The 21,756-nt window shown below is 43.3% G+C and overlaps 1 protein-coding gene across 4 annotated transcripts in view; it reads right to left on the reverse strand.

Moving 5' to 3' along the window:
• Window positions 1–21,756, reverse strand: part of KLHL29 (kelch like family member 29) — a 388,622-nt gene that overhangs the window by 19,707 nt on the left and 347,159 nt on the right. For all 4 annotated transcript variants that reach the window (XM_074538031.1, XM_014265655.3, XM_005485101.4 and 1 more), the window contains 4 exons: window positions 16,849–17,047; window positions 13,959–14,141; window positions 11,026–11,206; window positions 2,395–2,588 (listed from right to left, as the gene is read on the reverse strand). In XM_074538031.1, the coding sequence (XP_074394132.1) occupies window positions 2,395–2,588; window positions 11,026–11,206; window positions 13,959–14,141; window positions 16,849–17,047 (757 nt within the window). The remainder of the gene's footprint in view (window positions 1–2,394; window positions 2,589–11,025; window positions 11,207–13,958; window positions 14,142–16,848; window positions 17,048–21,756) is intronic.

Raw genomic sequence — 21,756 nt, forward strand, 5'->3', positions numbered from 1 at the left:
CCTTTTGGGGTCAAATGTGTGCCACACTGCATTCAACTCACTATCATAAAATACCACCGTGAACTAAGACAGGTGCTACTGGTCTAAAAATCTCCACAGACCTTGGGGGCTTTCAATACCTGCAGCTACTGTTGCATATCTGAGCATGCTTGAGGCATTTTTAAATAAACTGTTGCCCTATTTGAGGTCAAACAGGTTTCACTGATCTTTGGGGTGACTTTGTAACAACTCACCATCAGACATCTCAGCTGCCTTAGCTCAGAGGTACACCCTAGGAACTCACAAATCAACACAAAGAGCCTCTGATACTGTCACAGGCACCCTAGCAGTGATCATGTCAGGACTGAACCCAGCTCCATTTTGCAAAAGGCTCCTTCTACTTCCTCTTTCCTTTAGTCTGTACTGTACCTGTCACTGCATCTAGTTCTTAGGGAGATACTTGAAAAATACTGGTGACACTATAGTTTCTGTAGAGCTGGAGAAATTAAAATATATTTCCAAAATTCCCACTGCCTTGTAGTGAAGATCAGGCATTACACCAGTTCACATTCCCAGACATTCACCATGGTGGTGCCATTTTTCAGACTTTGTGTTATTTTAAGTTATTTGCAAGTAAATTGACCTTATGCATTACCCAACAATGAACTCCTTGTTTTATCATTTATTTTATGCCTTCAGCTTAACTAATGAACTTTGCTTACCCCAAGAAAACATAAATATCATCCTTTAATTTCACGAGTATCTTCAATGTATTTTTGTACTATTAAGAAATAATAGTACAACTCAATTAGAACAATGGGTGATGAACCCAACTCTGGATGGTTAAGATGATTTTTTTAAGCACACATGGAGTTGATACTTGCTAGATTCTAACAAGCCCAGGGGATGATTCCTTAGCTCCTGTGGCACTTGTACTATTACAGTAAGGAAGAGGAACATGACTTTACATAAAGCACTCATTTTTGCAGGTTTTTTTTTTTTTAATTAAAGGAGCAGCAATAGCTGTAGCCATGTGATGGAAAAAGCTGGGCAGTGGGGCTGTTTGTGCTGCTGTCTTACACAAACGTGCCTTTGGCTGGCTAACACCCTCCTGTTGGGTGCCTCACGCTGCATCCTGCGCACGTCACCCAGCACGTGGGACCGGCAGCAGCGGCGCCGTCTGGGCAAGGGAGCCTGTGGCCACTGAGCGCCAGCTCCTCCTGACCTGATCTACCAGGACCCCAGCAAAAGGCTGGAATCATTGTAACAAGCTGCAAAGGAAAAAGCAGCTGATTCTAAGTTCCTGATTTTGCTTAGGACTTACCTGAACACATGACAGCTATACTTCTATGATTACTTGCTATTCCTATTGCTCTAAGGCTCAGTAATTTTTTTAAAATTGAAGTCACAGTTTCAACACAAATGGTTGAAACTGGAACAGGTTGCCCAGACAGGTTTCCCATCCCTGGAAACTTCAAGGTCAAGTTGGACAGGTCTCTGAAAAAAATGAATTAGTGAAAGATGGCCTTTAAAGGTCCCAAACCACTGTATGATTCTCTGAACTAGGAGATAAAGGCAAACCACTCTGAAAGCAGCTTCTCTGCAATAACTGTGTGTGAGTTGTTTCTTTGGCCACTTGGGTGCAGCCAGACTGAAGGCTGGCAGAGCCCAGTGCAGAGCAGATGACCCAGGTCAGCTGTCGCCTGCAGGAGCATCCTCGCCTGGCTGAGTGCTAAACCTCATGGCCAAAAGCAGCCGAAACACTCAGGGTGCAAATCGCCACAGAAAGCAAGTAAGTTGCAAACTTCTGAGAGCTGTTCTAATTTTGGAAGGAAGTCACCACCTCTGACATTGGCTGGTACACTGGAAAACCTGTTTATTCATCTTGCTCTTTATGTTTGGTGAGCTCAAGGGCTTCATAAACTAATAAACACAGTTTTAATAGACTACATCTTGAAGCTGTCAGCCTCTGAAGCACATATGACTGTGGACACCACTGATAAATCCCAGTCACTAAATGCTGCCTGTCACTTCCCACAGGACAGGCAGCATTTTAACAAACACATGAGTGATAATCCACTACTTGAGCAGTGCAGTGTGCCCACATGGACAACGCAGGATGTCCACATGAAGTTTCACTGCGCTTGGAGATTTTTTAAATCTAAAACGGCTAGTTGTTCATATCTAGTTAACTGATTTCTTTTCTTCTCTGCTTTGAACTCATCACTGCTGTTTGGTAACTTGTGTGTATTAATGAGTGACAATTGCCTTCAGCAGAAATCCAGATAATTGCTTCTCTGGTATAATATCCACACATTCCTGCCAGTATGTTACAGGGATATCCCCTCCCACCCCACAACAAGGCATTCAGATACCTGTAGCACAGAGATCTGCTGTGACGCCACACACACTTACCAATCATGGGGGACTCTATGAAGCTCCAGGAGTTGGTCTGAGGGATGTAGGACTGCAGGACCCCCGCGGCTCGGCCGGCCTCGTTGACCCCTCCGAAGACGTAGATCTTGCCCCCGCACACGGTGGCCGCGGCCGAGTGCACAGCCTTGGGCAGGGGGGCGATGGTCTCCCACTGGTTGGTGATGGTGTCGTACCTGGGGACGACAGCAGGAGCTGTGAGCTGAGCTCAGCAGCACTGGGCAGCACAGACAGGCACAGAAAGGTGGCTTGGCAAGCAGAAGGAAAGCAGAGGTGGAAATGTGTTTTTTTTAACATCTTGCAAATTCAGCCACTTGGTAAATGGTGTAATGAATGCTTTTCTCTAAGATTTTAAAACATGGATAGAAGCCCAGAGAAAGCTGGTTCTGTTTTCTGTATATGCCTCTCAAATCTCATTACAGTCCAAGGTGCAGAAACTCGGGACATCTTTGTTGAGATGTCTTCCACTGATTAATTTCTTTTAATGAGTATACAATGAGATTATTCTTGCTAATCAGTGCGGAGATATCCAATAGTGACTGTGGGCAGGCAACTGTTAATATACTTCAGCTTGTGGAACACATCTCACCTGCAACATAATGCAACATGATGGCTCCTTTTACTCCAGCTAACTGACCAGCAACTCTCATTTTGTGCCAGAATAAGTTGCTTCCATTTAATTTTCAGTGTGCAAACCAAGCTACTGTGCTTCATTTCAGGATGCTGCAGCTGTTAATGCTGGAGTAAGATTTTACCATTGCATTTGTATTTGACATGAATCAAACAGAAAAGAGTATGCATGAAAGTGCTAAATTAGTTTTAAGGTCATCAGCATCTGATTTAATTAAGCCATTGACCATAAGGGATGTACAGTTAACAGTCCATGGATGAAGATTCATTTTAGACAACATCACAAGTACAGGCATCCCTTTTTTTTAAAGACAATGTGGCAGGGATCCAAATATCTGTACTAAAATGAGTCTTGGAGACAGTGGAGAATAATGTGATTTTTAGGTTTCTGTATTTCCATGTAATGACAGATGTAGTCAAACAGGAGTTTCCTGCATAGTGATTTTTCAGAATTGTTGACTGCCAGAACAGAAGCCCTCACCATCCATTCAGGGCTTTTGCTCTTAAAGACAGTGATATGCAATATGCAAACATGAAATGAATTGATGAACATGAACCCATCTGCAAAATATGATTTGGCAACAAGGGAATTCTCCCTATGTAACATGTCCCTCAAATCTTCACTGCTCAAACTAAGGGAAAATAAAAGTGAGGAATGATAAAAATGGCATAAACAGCAAAAAATAATGTGCTTAATAAAAATGCACTAATGAGTTTCTAAGTAATATAACTGAAAGTAATTAACACACTGATAAAACTGAAGCAAAAGCAAGAGGGAGGCAAATTTTAACTAAAAAAATAAATAAGGAAAGTCCCTCATAATGAGCATGGAGAACTGCCTTGTATGATGCTCTAAATTAGTTACAGAGAAATTAAATTCATCTACAACAAGTGATCAAAGGGAAGAAATATAACAAGATTAAACAACATGGTGCTGGGAGCATTCACAGTGACACACCTTTGCAGGGCTGATTGTTGTACCAAACCTGAGCCTGCAGATGCATTTTGACTCCAGGAAATCACCACATGGCTGCATCTCCTGCATTCACTCACAGCACTCAGAGGGAGCAAGACTCACATCCACCCGAGCAGATATGCAAAATAATCTCACATAATATAAAGTTTCACACATTGCTTTTGGGACATACTTTGCTAACTCAGCTACTGCAGTAATTGGTAATTTAATTCTTGATGCCTTGTTAAAAAAATTGGCTATAATTGGGTATAGAATGGGAAAAACAGCAGAGCTGAGAACTGACCTAGTGTTCTTTCTCTTGTTCCCCCTTTAGGACCATTCCCCCTGTCAACTGATACATTTTGTCTCACACCATCTACTCTGATTTAGCACCAGGAACATTTGTGGGCAAAGTGGTCTGAGATGGGGGTGGTGAGCAGCCAAGTCCCTTCCCTGTTGCTGGCACAAGTACCTGGCACACTTCAGCTCCCAAGACAAGGAGATTTTCGGCAACAACTTTCTGGGTGTCCCAATATGTTTTTGGGAAGAAGGGGTTATGTCTTTCACATATGCTGGGGGTTGGGTGTGGCTGAAACCTGCATCCATAGGAATACTAGAGAAAGGTTCAAATTACAAAAACAATCATCTTTTTTTCTGGATGAATGTCTTGCCTCAGGTCCCACAGGCCCCATTTTTAACCCACTTCCACTGCTGTCTGTTTATGCTCTGCGATGACAGAGTAGATCTTTTTTTCCCCCTACTGTCCTTCACCTGCCACTGAAAAACCAAATATGACGAGTTCCACTTTATCTGCTGAAAGCCAAAGGCTGAAAATCTACAGGATACAGGTGCATGTGGTGAAGCCTAAACCCCCACTCTTTTCTTTAACGTCATTTGGTTTATAAAATCAGTGAACCATAAAGCAGGTGGAAGCAAGTCCTTGTTTACCTAACATGGCCAGCTAATGTGGGTTTTACACGGTCTGCTTAGTGAAGCAACTCTCTTGAGTGTCAGGCCTAGTCCTGAGGCTGAAGACGAGAAATTGATGCCTTCAAGGCTTCCTGACAGCTGTTCACCAAGTCCCTTCATCCCCTGGGAATTTATTCCTCCAGTTCACTCCATCCTTGCAAAATGGGTAGACTTGATTTCTAGTCTGTTTTGCTTCAGCTTCCACCCACCAGAAAGTTTGTTTCTTTTTCCCTGTTGGATTATAAAGCTGTCTGCTTATCAAATCTCTCTCTTTCACATATGGACGTGCAGAAAATAATAAAGTCAACTCTTTACCTTCTGTGGGATAAACTAAGTAGTCTAAGCTCCTTAAGTCTCTGCAAGGCAGGTTTCCATCATTTTGGTCAATCTCAAGTCAGCTCTTAATGTGTTCACACAGGGATTTGCACCAGATTAACTAAATTGGTTTAAAAATGAAAGAAGGTGAACCTTTGTAACCTCCCAGGACAGAAAATACTGACACCTGCTTTACCTCCCTGCCCTAGGGCTTTTCCATCTGTTGTGTCATCCCTGGCACTGTGATCACACCACGGCCACTGGAGCTCGTGGGGCTCCTGGCTGCCTGTCACACCAGCCCTGCTCAAGGGCCAGCAGGGAGGAAACTGATTTAAAGAATAATCACTTTGATCTCTTTCCATTAGTCAAGCTTTGCATTCGAATCCCCTGTTTGAAGCTGTAGATGGAGACATAATGTGAGCTGGCTTCAAGCCAAGCCAAGGTTTTTCTTCCCTCTCCTCCGCTGCTCCCTCCTGGTGCGTCCATGCTTGTCCTTGGCCCTGGGCCTACCGAGCCCATCCAATTTGCTGAACTTGAATCTTCAAAGACATCTCCTTTCCCATGGCTGACTCCTAGTCTGCAGTCCTTGCATGCTATGGACTCATGTGTGGTTTTACTCACTTGCCCTCACACTCCTTCATCTGCCCCAGCAACCTGCTGGTCCCCGGCCCTGCAGGACACGTGTCCCCACTGTCATTCATGTGTCACTTACTCTGGGCACGGGGATCTCATCTGACCCTTGTGCACTCACTACCTTCTAATTTATGTATTATTCACACATACCTTATATACTTTTAGATCTCTTATATATGTGTATATGCACATTATCTGTATATATAATGTAAATATGTATGTATATGTATAATTTATATATTCATGATACAACAAATGATCCGAATCCAGCAGAAAATACAGCTCAGGCCTGAAGAGAGCACATGCAGAAATGAAACCTTGCTGGTTTCCACAACTCTTCACTCTTAGGATTTTTTAATCTGTGGGACTGATCTTCCCTGTCCTTCATTCATTTCATCACCTCCTCCTTCCTTGCTCTTTCCCTATCACTTCAGTATTACCAGCAGCAAACCTTTCATTTCAAGCTGTGCCACTCGCTTCACTGCCTTCTTGACTTTTGATCTCTTCAGTACCTGAAAACAGTATTTTTTTTCCTCCTCAGTCTCTTAATTTCTCTCCTCCTAGGTTAAACAGCCATATATGTATCTTCATTTATTCACATTATAAGATCCTTACATCATGGTCAGACGCTTACACACTGACCACTTCTGTCAGTCTGAAGGAAATCCTTCAGTTATTTAAGCATTATTTAATTATGTTTGCAAGAAAGTTTCTATTTAAACTAAAGCAGTACAGTGTCTTATTGAACTGCTCTTCAGATAATTCACATATTTAAAATCACAGTAATGGATTACTATTTTTTGCCTTTTTTCTTTTCTTCTGACAGGCTTAAGAAACTATCCTAAGACAAGACAATATAAGTGATTTTCTTTCATCTACATAAGATATTTTAAAATCATTGAGTCCAGCCACTAACCCAGCACTGCCAAGCCCCCACTAAACCATATCCATCAGCACCACATCTACATGACTTCTAAATACCTCCACAGATGGTGACTCCAATGCTCCCCTGTGCAGCCTGTTCCAGGGCATGGCAATCCTGGTGAAGAAATGTACACCTTCCTTGGGGAAGAACCCCTAATTCCTACATGATTCTAAAACAAGAAGTTCTGAAGCAGGTATTAAAATGTATAAAGCTTATTCTTCACATGGATTTTTTAGACTGTTTTCAATGTATGCACTGCCATAAAAGTAATCTCCCAATTTTAGACAACGTTATTGCAAAAGTGCTGTCAGGTCAAGAGGATTCATCTTCTTCTGTCCTTCAAACATATAATAACCACAAAGCACCCACATTTCCACACTTCCAGTCACATACATTGTCTTGTCAGCATACACAGCCTTCTTGGCTCTCAAATTGCATATATTACAGGGCCCATCCATTATCCAAGGACCTAGTTCGTGGATCCACTTCATTTCACCAGCTCCCAACTCAACTCATATCTCAGAAGAAGACAGAAAGTGTAATACCTTCCTGCCTAACACCTAATGACTTGCTTCCTGTCACACAGAACCTTGCCAGAGGGGCTTGATGGAGAACTGCAGCCACGCTGTTATTTCCCTAAACACTCATTGCAAAAACATAACTTTCCCTGAACATATACCCATGCACAGCCACAAAAATGGACTTATAATTCAGCCCCTCTGGCACATGCATATTATTTTGAGTAACGAATGACTTCTATTCATCTGTTTGTGATTGATAGTCCCATATTATCCATCGAGATGGAATTTTTGCTGCCTCTTTACAGACAAATGGCAGATAAAGGGTAAAGAACCTCAGCCCTCTTGAATTTGATGGGAAAACACCCGCTGTTTGAAGTGGCACCAGAGAAGCTGCACCCTTCAGCATCAATGACACAACTGAAAGCACGGAGAGAGGGACACAGGAGCTGATGCCATTAATCATTATGAGTCCAGTGGTCCCTACTTGCTTTAATGCTTTGTAATGGTGCAGTAGATGTATGAAGTGCAGGCATGTGGCATCATGTATAGCTAAGGTGGCCTGACATTTGCTTTTAAAAAGTAAGATGCTGTAAAAACCATATTTGTAAAATTTTAACCATTTAGGATCAAATATTACAAGAATTCAATGAAAAATTTGGAGAACAAGAAAAAAACTGGGAGAAAATGCTACGTTCTCTGTCTTCGAAGACCCACTGCAGTGAGACACCCTGTAGACATCATCCTCTGGGTCTGCTCACTGGTGAGGTCAGGGTAAGTCACTTTGGAGTGGAGACATGCCCTTCACCATGCCAACAGACACACGTCAGAACCTGGCCAAAGCTGGGCATGGTCACGCTTGGGCTGACTGAGCAAGCAGAAAGCAAAATGTGGTTGGGAAAGATAAGCTGCATGTGCACCAGGGGAGGTGGTAAATGGTCCAGCGAGGGAGGATGTTCAGAGCCTTGCCCTTCACACTGTGGTACAGCCCAGGACTGCAGGGTCAGGCCTGGATAAGCCCCTGCACCTCCATATGGGGGCATAACAGGGCTATAATCTCAGAGGCCTCCTAGAAGGTGAAAAACTACTCCAAAATCCAGGAGTGTGTGTCTGCAATTCCACACTGAGGGGAGGAGTGATAGAGGTAAATGTAATTTTTGGCATCACTTGACATGGAGCATATGACCATGCCACATTATTTTAATTTAGTGCTTTTATATGACCTGCTGAAACGACACAGAGCTTTACCCCTTACTGAGAGATTGTATCACACTGTCCCATCCAAACCAACACAGTATTTGAAAGAGGAATGTGCAATCCACACAAAATATGTTAGGAGAAAGCTGGTTTCTTGTAGCTCTAGAGGAGGAGAGGGAAGAAAAGCAAAAGCAAAAAGTGGGCATTCGCTGCTCATAACACAGCAGCCAACTCAGCAATTAAAAGTAATTTTAGTTTGTATTTTAGTGGGTTTTTTTCCAAAGCTGCAATCCAAATTCAGAAATCCTCACTGCTTTCAAAAATAGGTACAGCAATTTAAATTCCTGAACCCTGCCTTGTCCAAATGGGAAGGGCTTTTGTGTGAAAAGGCCTGACTTTGCTCAGCACTGCTAGGAGAGTCAGCCTTCCCTCACCTTCATTTCTGACAGCAGACCCTGAAACATCCTTTCCAAAACACATCTTCAGCCATGCTGTGCTTCACTTCTGTCACTCCCTACTGTCATTTCAATATGAAGAATAAAAAAGGAAACATCCCCAAACTTCTCTCATTTCCCAGCATAGCCCAAAGGAGGCCATGTTGCACTTTTTCCATGGCTCTGTCTCACAAGCCACTCTATAGACAACAGCAGATTAATTATAACCACGGGTTTAGCAAATCCCCATGACAAGACATCCTTATTGTGGCTGAAACAGTGTGCACTGAAATGATAGGGAGGAAATCTGCTCCTTTCCCACATCCAGGTCTCCTGGTGGGCTTGCTACAATGGAAAACCAGCACTGCTGCTCTCACTGAGCCAAGCAGGGGCCACCAAGGGCCTGAGTGTGACTTTGCAGGCTGCAATGTCATCTGTGTGAGTGCTGGGTGCCTGACATGAGAGGGGAAGGACAGCGGGGGGCTCTGCTTGATTTAGGGTTCATTCTGCTGACCAACATTTTGGATGCTTTAATAGAGACCATGAGAATCAGAGCAGAGACAGAAATGAGGCCCAAGGAAAACTGAAAAGAGATAATTTAATCAATGACAGCTATCAAGACTCTTCAACAGCATTCTTTTGCTGTTCATCTTTATCAAGAGATGGAATGAAACAGCATCTCTTTCCTGGGCCTTTTTTTCCTGTGTTCACAAAAATAGTTCTGCTAGTTAAAAATTTACTGACTTAAATTATGGGATGAATACCTTCAGATATCAGAAACAAATCTGCTGAAAAGGATGAGATTTGTTTCAAACCAAGTTCCATAGGCAGTGCTCACCTAAAGTTCTGGGTGAAGGAGGGGAGCAGTGCTCAGATGTTGTGTTCACAGTTATGACTTATCATTCATTCTTTGCTGTCTGCACTTTCCTGATGGCTGAGAGCATCATCAACACCAAAAGTTCCCAAACTTTTGAAAAATGTGTTGTTTTTTCTCCCCCTGAAATCCTTCCTAATGGCCTATCTCTATTTGTCTGGACTGTTAAGGCAACTTTTACTGGAAAATGCCTGCTTCAAAATGTTACTGAAGAAGTATTCAAATTCAGCATTTTCACTGACAAAAATATTTTTGGTTGCCACATTCACTAGGAAAAACATTTCTCAAATATATTTCCCAATTAAGTGTTTGACGAAGGCTAAGACTGTATTGATATTTTTGGAATAGAATATTCCAGAATAAACTGCATTTTAAAGTGAATTCTATTTTTTTAATGAAAACACTGATATAGATATAAAATCTATGGCTTTATTGAATGCTATGGGTGACAAGAAATCAGTTGGTTTTGGAATTTTACTTAGTGAAATATTTTTGTTTCTTCGTGTTTTTTTAAGTTCCATGTGAGAAAAATTACATCTAGAGTCTACTTGAAAAGAGAAATTTCCATTCTCTCCCATCTTTGTTCAGCCAGGAATTCAAAACTGTTTCCATTTATTTTTGGTTGTTTTACTGTGAACTTGGCAGGTCCTAGTCCCAGGCCAAGACTACCAAAGGGAGGATCTTCAGCCAGGTCAAGGCTGAGGTGCTACACCAGGAAAACACATACAAGAAACTTGCTTTTGCTGTTGGCTTTTTTTTTTGGATTTAAAAGGAAAAAAAAATACTATTGTGGTCTGTAAAGACTTCCATCAATACTAAATTCAAAAGGAGTTTATTAGTTCATTGTATAACCTGGAAAAATGTCCAAAGAAGCTTAATTCCTCTCTTCCCTCCCTTGAGCAAAGCAAGAAGCTGGCAACTTTCCTCTTTGGTTTTGAAACAATGCTTTCCACTGAAGCTTTTAAATGGAATTTAATCCTGCCACTTTCCTACTTTCTTAGCTGTTATAAAAGGTTATTTTAACACATACAGTCTATTTGATGTGTCCTTTAAAAGGCAAACAGTCCTTTAGCGTAGCATGAAGGAAAAGCTCCAGCAAACACCACATGGTTTGGTTTTGTGGGTTTTTTTTTTTTCAGGTGTGGGTTTTGTTGTTTTTTTACCTTTCCACATGGTCGACGTTGCCTGCCACACCGACCCCTCCAATGGTATAGATTTTCCCGTCGTACACCAGGCTGTTGTGTCGACACCTTGGGACGGTCATGCGGGACACGAGGTTCCAGTTGTCCAGCAGGGACATGTAACACCAGACATCGGCCAGCGTGACGCCCGCCTCCATCCCGCCTAGCACCCAGAGAAAAGGGAGAGTTACCAGAGATCCTGCCACGGCAGCAGCTCTGCACACAGCAATCAAAGCCAGTCACAAAGTAAAAACTCTTCAAATGACATTTGACTAATTAAAATAAATCACCCTCAATACTGAGCATCTGTTCCGATGATGCATATCTGTGTCATTTATTCATGTGCCCCAAAGGCTGAGGTTTTTTTAATAAGATGACATACAGAAATCAAGATGTCAGACTACGAGGGACACATACATAAGGGGATAAGACCCTTCTCAGTGTTCATAAATAACTTCCAGTCTATTAAATTACTGCAACACTTGCAAGAAGGTGTCAGGAGGCTGAGTGAATCTTGGCTTGTGAGACACAGGCCAGCCTGAAACCTAAAATGCTTTAATACAGTGATGGATTGAAGCAGCACATGTATGGGCACAATAAAGTCAGTGCTTGGACTGTAGGCTTAATTTCTAATTTTCAGGGCAAATTTCTTATTTATTTTCATTTGCAGATAAAAGACAGAACCAGCTGTACCACTCCTGTAAAACAGTTCAAGATGATCTCATGAAACATTTATATTGATCACTTTTTAACTTCTGCTTGAAGCTTCCAAGGTTGCCACTTAGTGGGTGTCTTACTATCCTGTTTTGAAGCAAAAAGAGATGAAATTATTTGTTTGGGACCACACTCAGAGTCAATGGTCAAGCCAGGAAAATGAACTAGACACAGTTCCATGGTTTAATGAGAAAACCAGACTTCCTCCTTGGTATTTTGCTCTCCAAACCTATGCTATGCAGTGCAAGGTCCAGTTCTTGGAGCTTGCAGCAGGCCATTCTCACTTCTGTTGGCTCCCCTTCACATTTTTCCTGTGTCTTCTACATCTGAGTGAAGCAAAATATCAGCTGACTCTTAGCTGCATTTCCAGCTCTCCTGATTGCAGCCACCAAATACCATCCAGTCACTCATCCAGATTCAAGGGAAAGAGCTGAAATGAGCTTTTAAATTAGGACTCCAAGCTTTCGTTACTAGGTATGGTACAGCCTAAAATGGCTGTACATATTGGAAAGCACCTCAGCTAAGAATAACTAAAAGCCAACATCTGACAAAAGCCTCCCCAGAAGACTTTTGCTCCAGCTGCTCTCAAGCATGGGCAAACAAGCATGGGGAAAAAAACATCAAGAAATAATTTCCAATCAATTCTTAGGGTCTCTATGCAGTATTAATGGAATTTAACACCACAGGCAGCAATCTACTGCAGAAAATGCACTGAGAGAGCTCGGCAAGGGAAAGGCAACAGCTGTAACCCCTTACTGGTACAGATGCCAGGTGCATCTGTGCTCCCAACAACATCCTCGGATCACACACATCCGCACCTCCCTGCCCAGCCTCCTCTTCTAATCATCCAGCCCCACTCAGCTGCCATCAGAGCATTCTTGCACTGTCTGGTGGAATTGCTATTCCCCCTCTAGCCAAGCAGAGGTACCAACAGACTGCAAAAATCCAGATACTGTGATGCTCAGGGCATGGTGTTGTCAGATACTTTGGGAGTTAAAGCCTTTTAAGGAGTGTGGTCTCAGTTTCACCAAAACTAAGAAGATTATAGGGCTAGAGACTAGTCAGAAGAGAAGTTTCAACAAGTACAAAACATGAATGCTCCTGTAAGCAAATACTTTAAGTGTAGGTCACATATTCAGCAGTTCAGTCTGTCTGTCTCAAATTCCATAACCTACCATTTAGATTCAACTACAGAGAGTATTTTAAATTGTGTTTCTATGGCAGTGAAACCTCTTTGCATGCTTGATGGTTGTCAGACCTATTTTCTTCACATTGCAACTGTAAAATATTGTTGTTGACTGCTCTGAGAGTAAGTTAACACTGCAGATACATGAAGAATGATAAAAGCAGGGGAATTCCTCTCTCCCAACATTATTCCTACCTTTTTTTTTTTCCCTCCCCAGGAGCAGCTGAGTAAAACTCTGTCAGGTCCTGCTTTGTCTGGGCTGCCTGTATTGTAACTTTTCTCCCAGCCCAGTAAATGTGGTGGGTGAATGGATTGAGAACAGCCCTCTAGAGGAGGACTGGGGGATACTGGTGGACAAAAACCAGCAAATGACCCAGCAAAGGGCACTTACAGCCCAGAGTCAGTGTATCCTGGGCTGCAGCAAAAGCATCAGGACCAGCTGGTTGAGGAGGTGATTTTCCCCCCTCTGCTCTGCTCTTGTGAGACCCCGCCTTGAGTACAGTGTTCAGCTCTGGGGTCCCCAGGACAAGAAGGACATGGACCTGTTAAATTGAGTCCAAGGATGGGGTGTGAAAATAGTCAGAGGGCTGGAGCACCTCTCCTACGCCAACAGGATGAGGTTGTTCATCCTGGAGAAGAGAAAGGTCTGGGGAGACCTTATGGTGACCTTTCAATACTTAAAGAGAGCTTATAAGAAAGATGGAAAGAGGCTTTTTATCATGGCCTGTAGTGACAGGATCAGATGTAAGAGTTTTAAACTGAAAGAAGGGAGATTTAGATTGGACATCAGAAAGAAATTTCTTACATTGAGGGTGGTTAGGCCCTGGCACAGGTTGCCCAGAGAAACAGTGGCTCTCCCATCCCTGTTGAAGGCCAAATTGGATGCTTGGAGCAACCTGGGCTAGTGGAAGGTGTCCCTGCCCATGGCATGGAGGGATTGCATTAGGTGACCTTTAAAGGTCCTTTTGAATTCAAACCCTTCTGTGGTTCTGTTTCTATGGAATCTGCTGCTTACCTGAGAGATAGATGTTGTCTCCAGCGCTGACCACGCTGAAAAACTCTCGGTCATAGAAGGGCAGGCTGGCCAATGGGTACCACTTGTTGTTTTGAGGATTTAAGCAGGTGACTGCTGTTAGAGCACGTTGGTTCATGCCAATCATCTGGCGACCCCCAACTAGGACTATTACCTCGGCTACTCCTAGGATTCAAGGAAGAAAAACAGTATTATAAAAAAGTGGCATCTCTCAACCAGGCAGGAACCCATCCAAAAATACTCATCAGTCAGGGAAATTTTAATGTATTGTATATAAATCTGTTTTAGAGTCTGCAATCAAACCACAAAGGGTGAGAAAAAACAGGAATGTGTGTGTAGGGGGAGCAGTGGGTGAGGAATGACACTATGAACACTCTTGGGAGAACTAAGGAGAGAGAATGCCATCTGGGCAAAACTTGGGGGGGGGGGGGAAGAAATGAAAAGGCAGTTCCATGTAAAGATGTCCATTCATTTCAACAGTCTGTGAGTGAGACTTGCAGGTAGCAAATTTCTCTTCCATTGAAGAAAATGGGCATTTTGTCAAGGATTGTGATAGCTTTGGAGCTTGGTCATTATCCAGCAAAAGCATGTTTCTACTTTAACCTAAATAAAGTCTTCTCACATTAAAAGCTAATGTCTGGAGAAAGTGAAGCTATGGTTATGGATCTTCATCCTGACATTCTTTCTGCATGCAGTCTATTAATATATACTTTTCTGGTGGGTTATTTGTTTGTTTTTTTTTTTTTTTTTTTTTTTCTTTTCCCAGGGAAAGCAGATTTTCCAGACCCACAAAACATGTGCTCAAGTCACAGATCATGGTCCTGATCTACCAGGTGCTAGGAAACATGACAAAGATGGCCCCTTGCCTTAATATCGTTATTTACTGAGCTTTATCTGTGCTGGAAGAGCTCCCCCAACCAAGGTGTCCATCCAAAGAGCTCTCCCATAACACGCAAGGTGTCCAGCAAGCCAAACTGTCTGTTCATGCAAAACTTTCAAGTCCACATCTCTGAGGTTTTACTCCCACTTCACAGCCAGAGCTGAGTCATATCTGATCTCTGTGTTAATTCAAACTCCTCTCCAGACTCATTCCCACAGAGATGGGTCACAGTATAACCTTGGGATGTTTTCTGACTCCATCCAAGAGTCAGGTGCGGGGGATGGTTGGCATTTGGCTGAAGTGCTAAAAAACCTTTTGCAGCAATTGGAAGCCCCTGTGCAATGTGCTGCCAGGAGAGGTAGGCTCAGAAGAAGGACCAGGAGGCCACAAGCTGGAAGGCTTCACCGTTTCAGGAGCTGTCTCCTGCCTGGAGCCATTGCTGAGATGTGTTACAGTTCCCAGCCCACAGACAAGTGTGCACAGGTGCGGGGCAGGAGTGAGACTGCCAGCGAGAGGGATTAGGAGCAGCAGTGGAGAGAAATGCGTCTGCAGAGTAATGGATTATCGTCACTCTTCATTAGCATTTTCAGAAAATATATTTGTGTCATTCAAGCAAGGTTACTCTCTTAAAAGTTATTAAGATAAAGTGCTGTACAGTTTAAAATAAATATTTCTCAGTAACAAGAGGTCATTATTTTTGCGCCGTACCAGAAAATCTAATCACCTGTGCAAGACATAACTTGATTATAATCAATGACCTCGAGAGGGCATGTGACATGCAGCAGCGAGTCCACAAAGGGTGTTTAGAGATCCTTTGTGCCTCCATGAATGCTGTTGATATGCAAAATAACATGATTCTATATAATTAGAGTCTGACCTAAAAAACTGTAATCACCCTCCTTTACCCTGAGAGAATCACTTTTCCCTCATCAACAAGCTTCTGGAAATGGATCACATTACACCTACAATTTTATATACATAAAATAAGCACTTTTCAAAAATCCCTTCAAACATCACACCATTAGTCGTTTTCAATGAAAGACTTTTTAGGGTAGATTGTTATTGAAAGTCCTCTACACTTCGTCCTTCTGAAAGGTGCCTTGATGAGGCAGCCTCCCGAAGCTGCAAATGCCGTGGTTTGATATGCCATCTCAGTGCCACATTAGCATCAGTGGCAGTGACAAGAAGTTTTGTCTGGCTTTCTGTTGTACTTATGGGAGGCAGAAGTACAGGCAGCATGTTAAAACAATTCACCTGCTTCATCAGACTCCTTCTTGGATGCACTTTTCCTATGTGGCATCTGCATTCTCTGTTCAGCCAATATTTAGGACATTTCTCACATCACCATGATAGGGGCTCAGCTGGCAAGGTGGGCACTTAGGGTTTTTCCATGCATTTTTCCAAAAAGGAAAAATGTGTGTGAAACTTTTTAAGAAGACTTGGTTTTTCACAACTGTTGTGTTTTTAAAAGGGAGTATGTTATGTGAGATCCATTTGTTCTGGAGGCATTAAACAGTCTGATCTAATACTCATCAGTATAAAAATAACATATTTACACCAGCCTCACCATATAAAAATATTATACTTACAAAGGGCTGTGAAAGTGAATGTGTTTGATGATGATCAGACAGATGCTCCCCACAAGAGGTTCCATGGCAAAAAAATCAAATTTTACACCTATTTCTACAACTAGAGAAACTGAGGCAAAGGGCTTATTTTCAGGATAACAGAGGAATGTTACAGTCTCTGTCAAAGACATTAATTCCTCAAATTTAGGCTCCTTTTAAATCCCAGTTCAGAAGCATATTTCTGAACACCCATGTCCACCTATTAGGAGAGGCTCCTAAATTCTGAAGGAAAGTAACAATGGAAAATTGAGATGGAAATATCAGCAGATTCTGGGAAGGAGCCAAGGTCTGTGCCCTGTGCCAGGGCATGTCCAGGAAATGTGGAACCAATGGGTTGGTGTGGTTGAAGGAAGTTCTGCTTTACCTGCAGAGAGCCTGGGCCGGGTCCTCGGTGTCTGCATCTCCTGGCGGGCGTGTGGCAGCATGTGATAGCGCTTGGCTTCGTTCACCAGGTCCCGGCAAGCCTCCGAGGACTTTATCAACTCTTCATTGTCAACAACATTCAGCAGATAGCTGGGATGGATGAAGGGGAGCCTCACCACTGCCAGCAGCTCCGCAGCATACTGTGAGAGGGGGGAAGTAATAACACATGCAGCCTTCAGGTCAGAGTTCAGCCACTTGGCATCTCCACTTCCTTGCTTGTAAACCATCCCCTGTCATCCAGCCTGGAAACAAACGTGTCATGGATGCTGCATACAAGCCCTGCCTAGCGAATGAGTAGGACAGAGACAATGCAGCCCTCAGGGCTCCCTGGCCCACGCTGGGCTTGGTCCCAGAAACTAAAAATAATCTTCAAAAGGTGGCAACTCCTTTTATACAGCACCGTATGGAGGAGTTTTTGGAAATAAAGGCTCATTCAGAATTCAGGCTGAATGGAACACCTTATGCAGTGGAGACAATGGAGACAAGGAGTGAGCATTTGAGTTATCTGAATTAACCTTGAAATGTAAGTGTGGTTGTTGCACTGTAATAAAACCCCCAAACAAGTCTTTTCTGGCACTATAAATGTGAAACAGAAGTCAGTTAATAGGGTAGTTTTCACCAACTATGGTAGACCCTGAATGATGTCAACCAATTGCTAAAAATCTTTCAATTAGTAGAGCTTATTTGTTGGTGAAACAAATGATGTAGCTCTAGCTTTTCGGGAAGTCTGACTCCAGAGGGTGCTATAGAAATACTGACAGTAAGTTTCATCTCCTAAACAAATACATTAAACCTCAGAGGGTAAAGGACATCTGAGCAAATGAAGCTGTCTGTCACCAAACACGGCTTAAAGGACAACAAAACCCCAAGAGAGAAAACTGCAATCAAAAAAACAGGAGCCCATCCCCAGATTATTCTTTTTATATACAGCTGGGTATGTCACAACACTGCAGGAGAATACAGTGAAAAGCAGAGGAATGAAAAAACATACAACTCCAGAAGCAAGGCAGACAAACAGGATGCAAACTAAGGGTGAGCAGCAAGAAAAGATAATCATCTGTTGCAATAAATATTCATACAGCGGCAGCATCCAAAGATCCCAACTGGGATTGAGGCCAGGATGCAAATAAATATTCCTGAGGTCCGAGCTGGTCCCAAGAAACTCTGGGCGCCAGCAGCATCTGCTGGCCTGGTCTTCCAGAAGCCACTTGGCTCTTACTTTCTTTTTCAGCAGCATGTCTGTCCCTGCAGTGTGTGAGAGCCAAGTCACAGCAGGAACAGGAGCAGGAGCAGGGATGGGAATGGAGCAGGGGCACAGTGAGAAGGGAGGGAAGGGATATGGCCTGAACTGGGTAATGGGCTGGCCAAGCAGGTGGAGGATGCAGTGACAACTGTGAGGGCTTCCAGGGCCTTCCTTTTCCCCACCCAAACTGAAGAAGCAGGCTTAAATTTAGAAGAAACACAAAGGATGTCTCCTCCAAATGCACACCGCTCTCCTACTGGAGAGCCACACCACCATGGTACAAGTTCTGCCAAAGCAAAAATGCAACAACCTGTGGGGTTGCAACAGCTGAGCTCCCAACGTGCCTGCAGATCTGTGGCCTCGAGGAGTGAAGGGTGTCAGGCTGACTCCCAGTCCCCAGCTTATCAGCTCTCCTCAACACTAGAGCTGACAATTTTAGGTACATCTTAAAGACTTGAAGCCTGGCCACTCTGCAGTTGTTTGGGGATAAAAAAGTTGTTTGGTGATATAAAATGGATGGAAAAGTGACAGTGCTTCTCTTCAGGGGAAAAAAACCCCTATGAGCAGTTCATTCCTGACTCCTTGCTACTACCTCTAGTGTGGCACAGAGCCAAGTAGGGCTTGAGATCACTTCATCAACCTCAAAACATAAAAGAATACACTCCTCCCTTGCTGAAATCCATTTCTGAGGTGCTTTCTAGGAGGTACAACGGCTGCTCCTTCCCCGGAGCCACAAATGTCAGGCACTTGGCTCCAGATATCTTAATGTCATTACCTTGTAAGAGAGGAAGCAGTGGACATATGGCAGTGGGTGGCAAATCTCTGACTTCAGGAAGCGCTTTTTTTAAGAAGGTGGGAGGCGTTTAACCTTACACGGGAGCCAAAAGGAAACGTGGCATCGGGACAGGGGAATAATGCGGAGAGAGCGTACACTGCCAGTGGGCGAGACAATCCCACGGAGGAGGCTAATTCCCACTACAGGCTGCTCAGGAAGCAGTACAAGTTGCTAAAGGCAGTTTAAATAAAGTTGTAAAACGTATGGAAGGAGCCAGCACCTTCCCTTGGTGCAGTGGGACATGCCAGAGCCTCCCCTGACAGTCCCAAGGCTGGTTTGCACTGGAAGCAGCCACAACACAAAGTGGTGCCAAACACCAGCACATATGGGTGTGCCACTACGTGGGGACATGGTGTTCCACTTACCACCATGTCCAAAAGCTGACTGCCAATTAGCATGGGGAGAACAGCTCCTTTCTCTCAGGGATGGGACAATTCCCATTGGCCCAGTGGAGTTACTGCCTCCATTTCCCACCTTTCCCTGAATAAATGGGGCAGCGCTGCTCCCTGAGCACAGCGAGCTCTCCCTCTCGCTCGCCCACCTTGCTTTAATTAGATAAGTGAGAAAATGTGATTCTGTTTCTCTCCTGGATTCCCCCCCCCCCCCCCCCCTTCTCTCCTCTTTTGTCTGAGCTCGTGGCTTATTTTGAAGGGGAATAATAATTAGAACATGCTGCTCCCTTTCATCAGCTAGAAAGCTGATGTCACATATCAAAACCAATGTCACTTTTCACTCTTATTCTTCCCTTTGCTCAAACAGCTACAGAAAGCTGGCTCTGTGTGTGTGTCTATGTGTGCACGACCACACACAACCACGACTCAGGCTTGGTGCTGAGAGCATTAAGGGTACATAGAATTGCAGTGTTTTTCACCAAGAGATTTAAGGAGTATGAACCATGGCAGCATCTTCACAAGACAGGAGAAGCTTTTATAAAGCAACCTCTTTTCGCACCAGTTCTTTTAAGCACTATAGACAAGGGTGAATTTCATTTAGCCTCACTGATTTAAGAATATTCAAGTGATTTAGGCAATCAGCAGCCTTTTTCTTTTGGATTCTCCCTTGTGAAGACTTCCCAGCTCTGTTAGCTATGATTGTACTAAATATCCTGTTACTATTATCCTTTTCATTTAAGACTGGAATAAGCACCATAAAGCATTTCAACCTCCTTACCATCTGTTATTTGGTCTCCATTCTCTCTTGTCTTTCCGTTGTGCCTTATACAGCTATGAAACATCTACTGCACCTACTGATGTTACCAGTTATCACTAAAGCAGCAGAATACATGCACAGGGCACAATGCCAAATTCACCCACCTTGGGTGCCTGGAGTCATGACTTGTGCCTATAACCCTGGGAATGTTTGCTTCTCCCTGCTTGGCTGCAGGTGCTGACTGGACAAGTAGAAATGGTTCTCAGGGCTTTGTTGGGAATCACTTACAACTACTCTATAGCCTGCATTACATGTCAAGGTGAAGGAGACAATATTAATACCCCTTATGGGCCTAAAATTAGGAGTTACTAACTCATAAACATGTAGGACCACACATCAGGCTCTTTGAGAATGGACACCATTATGCAAAAATTTAAATATTTATGTTTAAAATGCTAGGAAAGTTTTTGAACACCATCAGGACTGTTTTTTTAGGTGATTTGAATGAACCTCACTGTAGCTCCTGTTGGTCAAAGGGAACTGCTCAGGTTTTGCACCAGCAGAAGATCTCATCCATAAAGTCCTTGCTGAGTGATGCTGCCAGATACTCTGTGTATGGCCAGGGTCATTCTGCAGGAGCCAGAGCCCTGCTGCCACATGAGCAAAGTCTTTGTGGATAGTCACTGGGGAAACAGGAGAGCAGAGGCTTCTAAGAGATGCTATCTGTCCTGTTTCAAGGTACATATTTCAGTGATTTTTCACTGATTTCAGTGGCTGAACAGAAAGCAGGATCTTCAACCAGTGTGCAATCACAAGTATGTTTCATATTAAACCAGGAGAGAAAAATCTTAAGAGATCTTATCTTTCCCTAATTAACTAAACATTTCTGAGGAGAGATTTGGCTCTAGATTCAGACACCTAAATGGGTTCCTACAAGCCAAGTATTTACTTGTCAGCCAGACATGTGTAAACTCATGTTATAATTAAGAGAGATTTAGTCAACACACTTAACAGTCCCCAGGGCAATGTAAGCTGAGAGGATGCACTGAGCACCAGGGTAAGCTGAGATTATCAATGTCCCCTTCTGGGTCAGAACTGTGAGCCATCAGCTCCTGGGAAATGGATTGTGTTCCTCAGACCATGCCTCACACCACAGCATCCTAAGATATCTACAACCATATGTCAATCCAAATTGGAGGGCATTAATTCTACCCTCTGGGGGAATTTTTGTGTCCGTTTGTCCTGGGTGTGTTTAGAAGATTGTGATCAGGCTATGAGGAAGCCTGAGTGTTACCACTGGGTCAGTGTTGACTCTGAGGAACATGTGATCAACATGACCAGTCATATCTTGAGGCTGACCCTTTCAAGCTTTTCCCTAATAATCTGTTCACATACAAGTTACTCCCATCTCATAAGGCAGGTCAGTGCTTCAGCAAATGAGACAACAAAAGCCTCTAATGCTTTTTTAATTCCTGACTGGTAGTTTGAGTGAGAACATTCACTTTGTTAAACTTTTTATGACATTTCTTCTCTACTGATTACATCAGTATTATGAATGCTTGCTTGCAAGAAGGCTTTGTTCTGGCATCTTCAGTTTCAGTTACAAAACCCGCTTCACTATC

This window comes from Zonotrichia albicollis, chromosome 3, assembly GCF_047830755.1.
Source record: "Zonotrichia albicollis isolate bZonAlb1 chromosome 3, bZonAlb1.hap1, whole genome shotgun sequence".
In the NCBI taxonomy this organism is placed as follows: domain Eukaryota; kingdom Metazoa; phylum Chordata; class Aves; order Passeriformes; family Passerellidae; genus Zonotrichia; species Zonotrichia albicollis.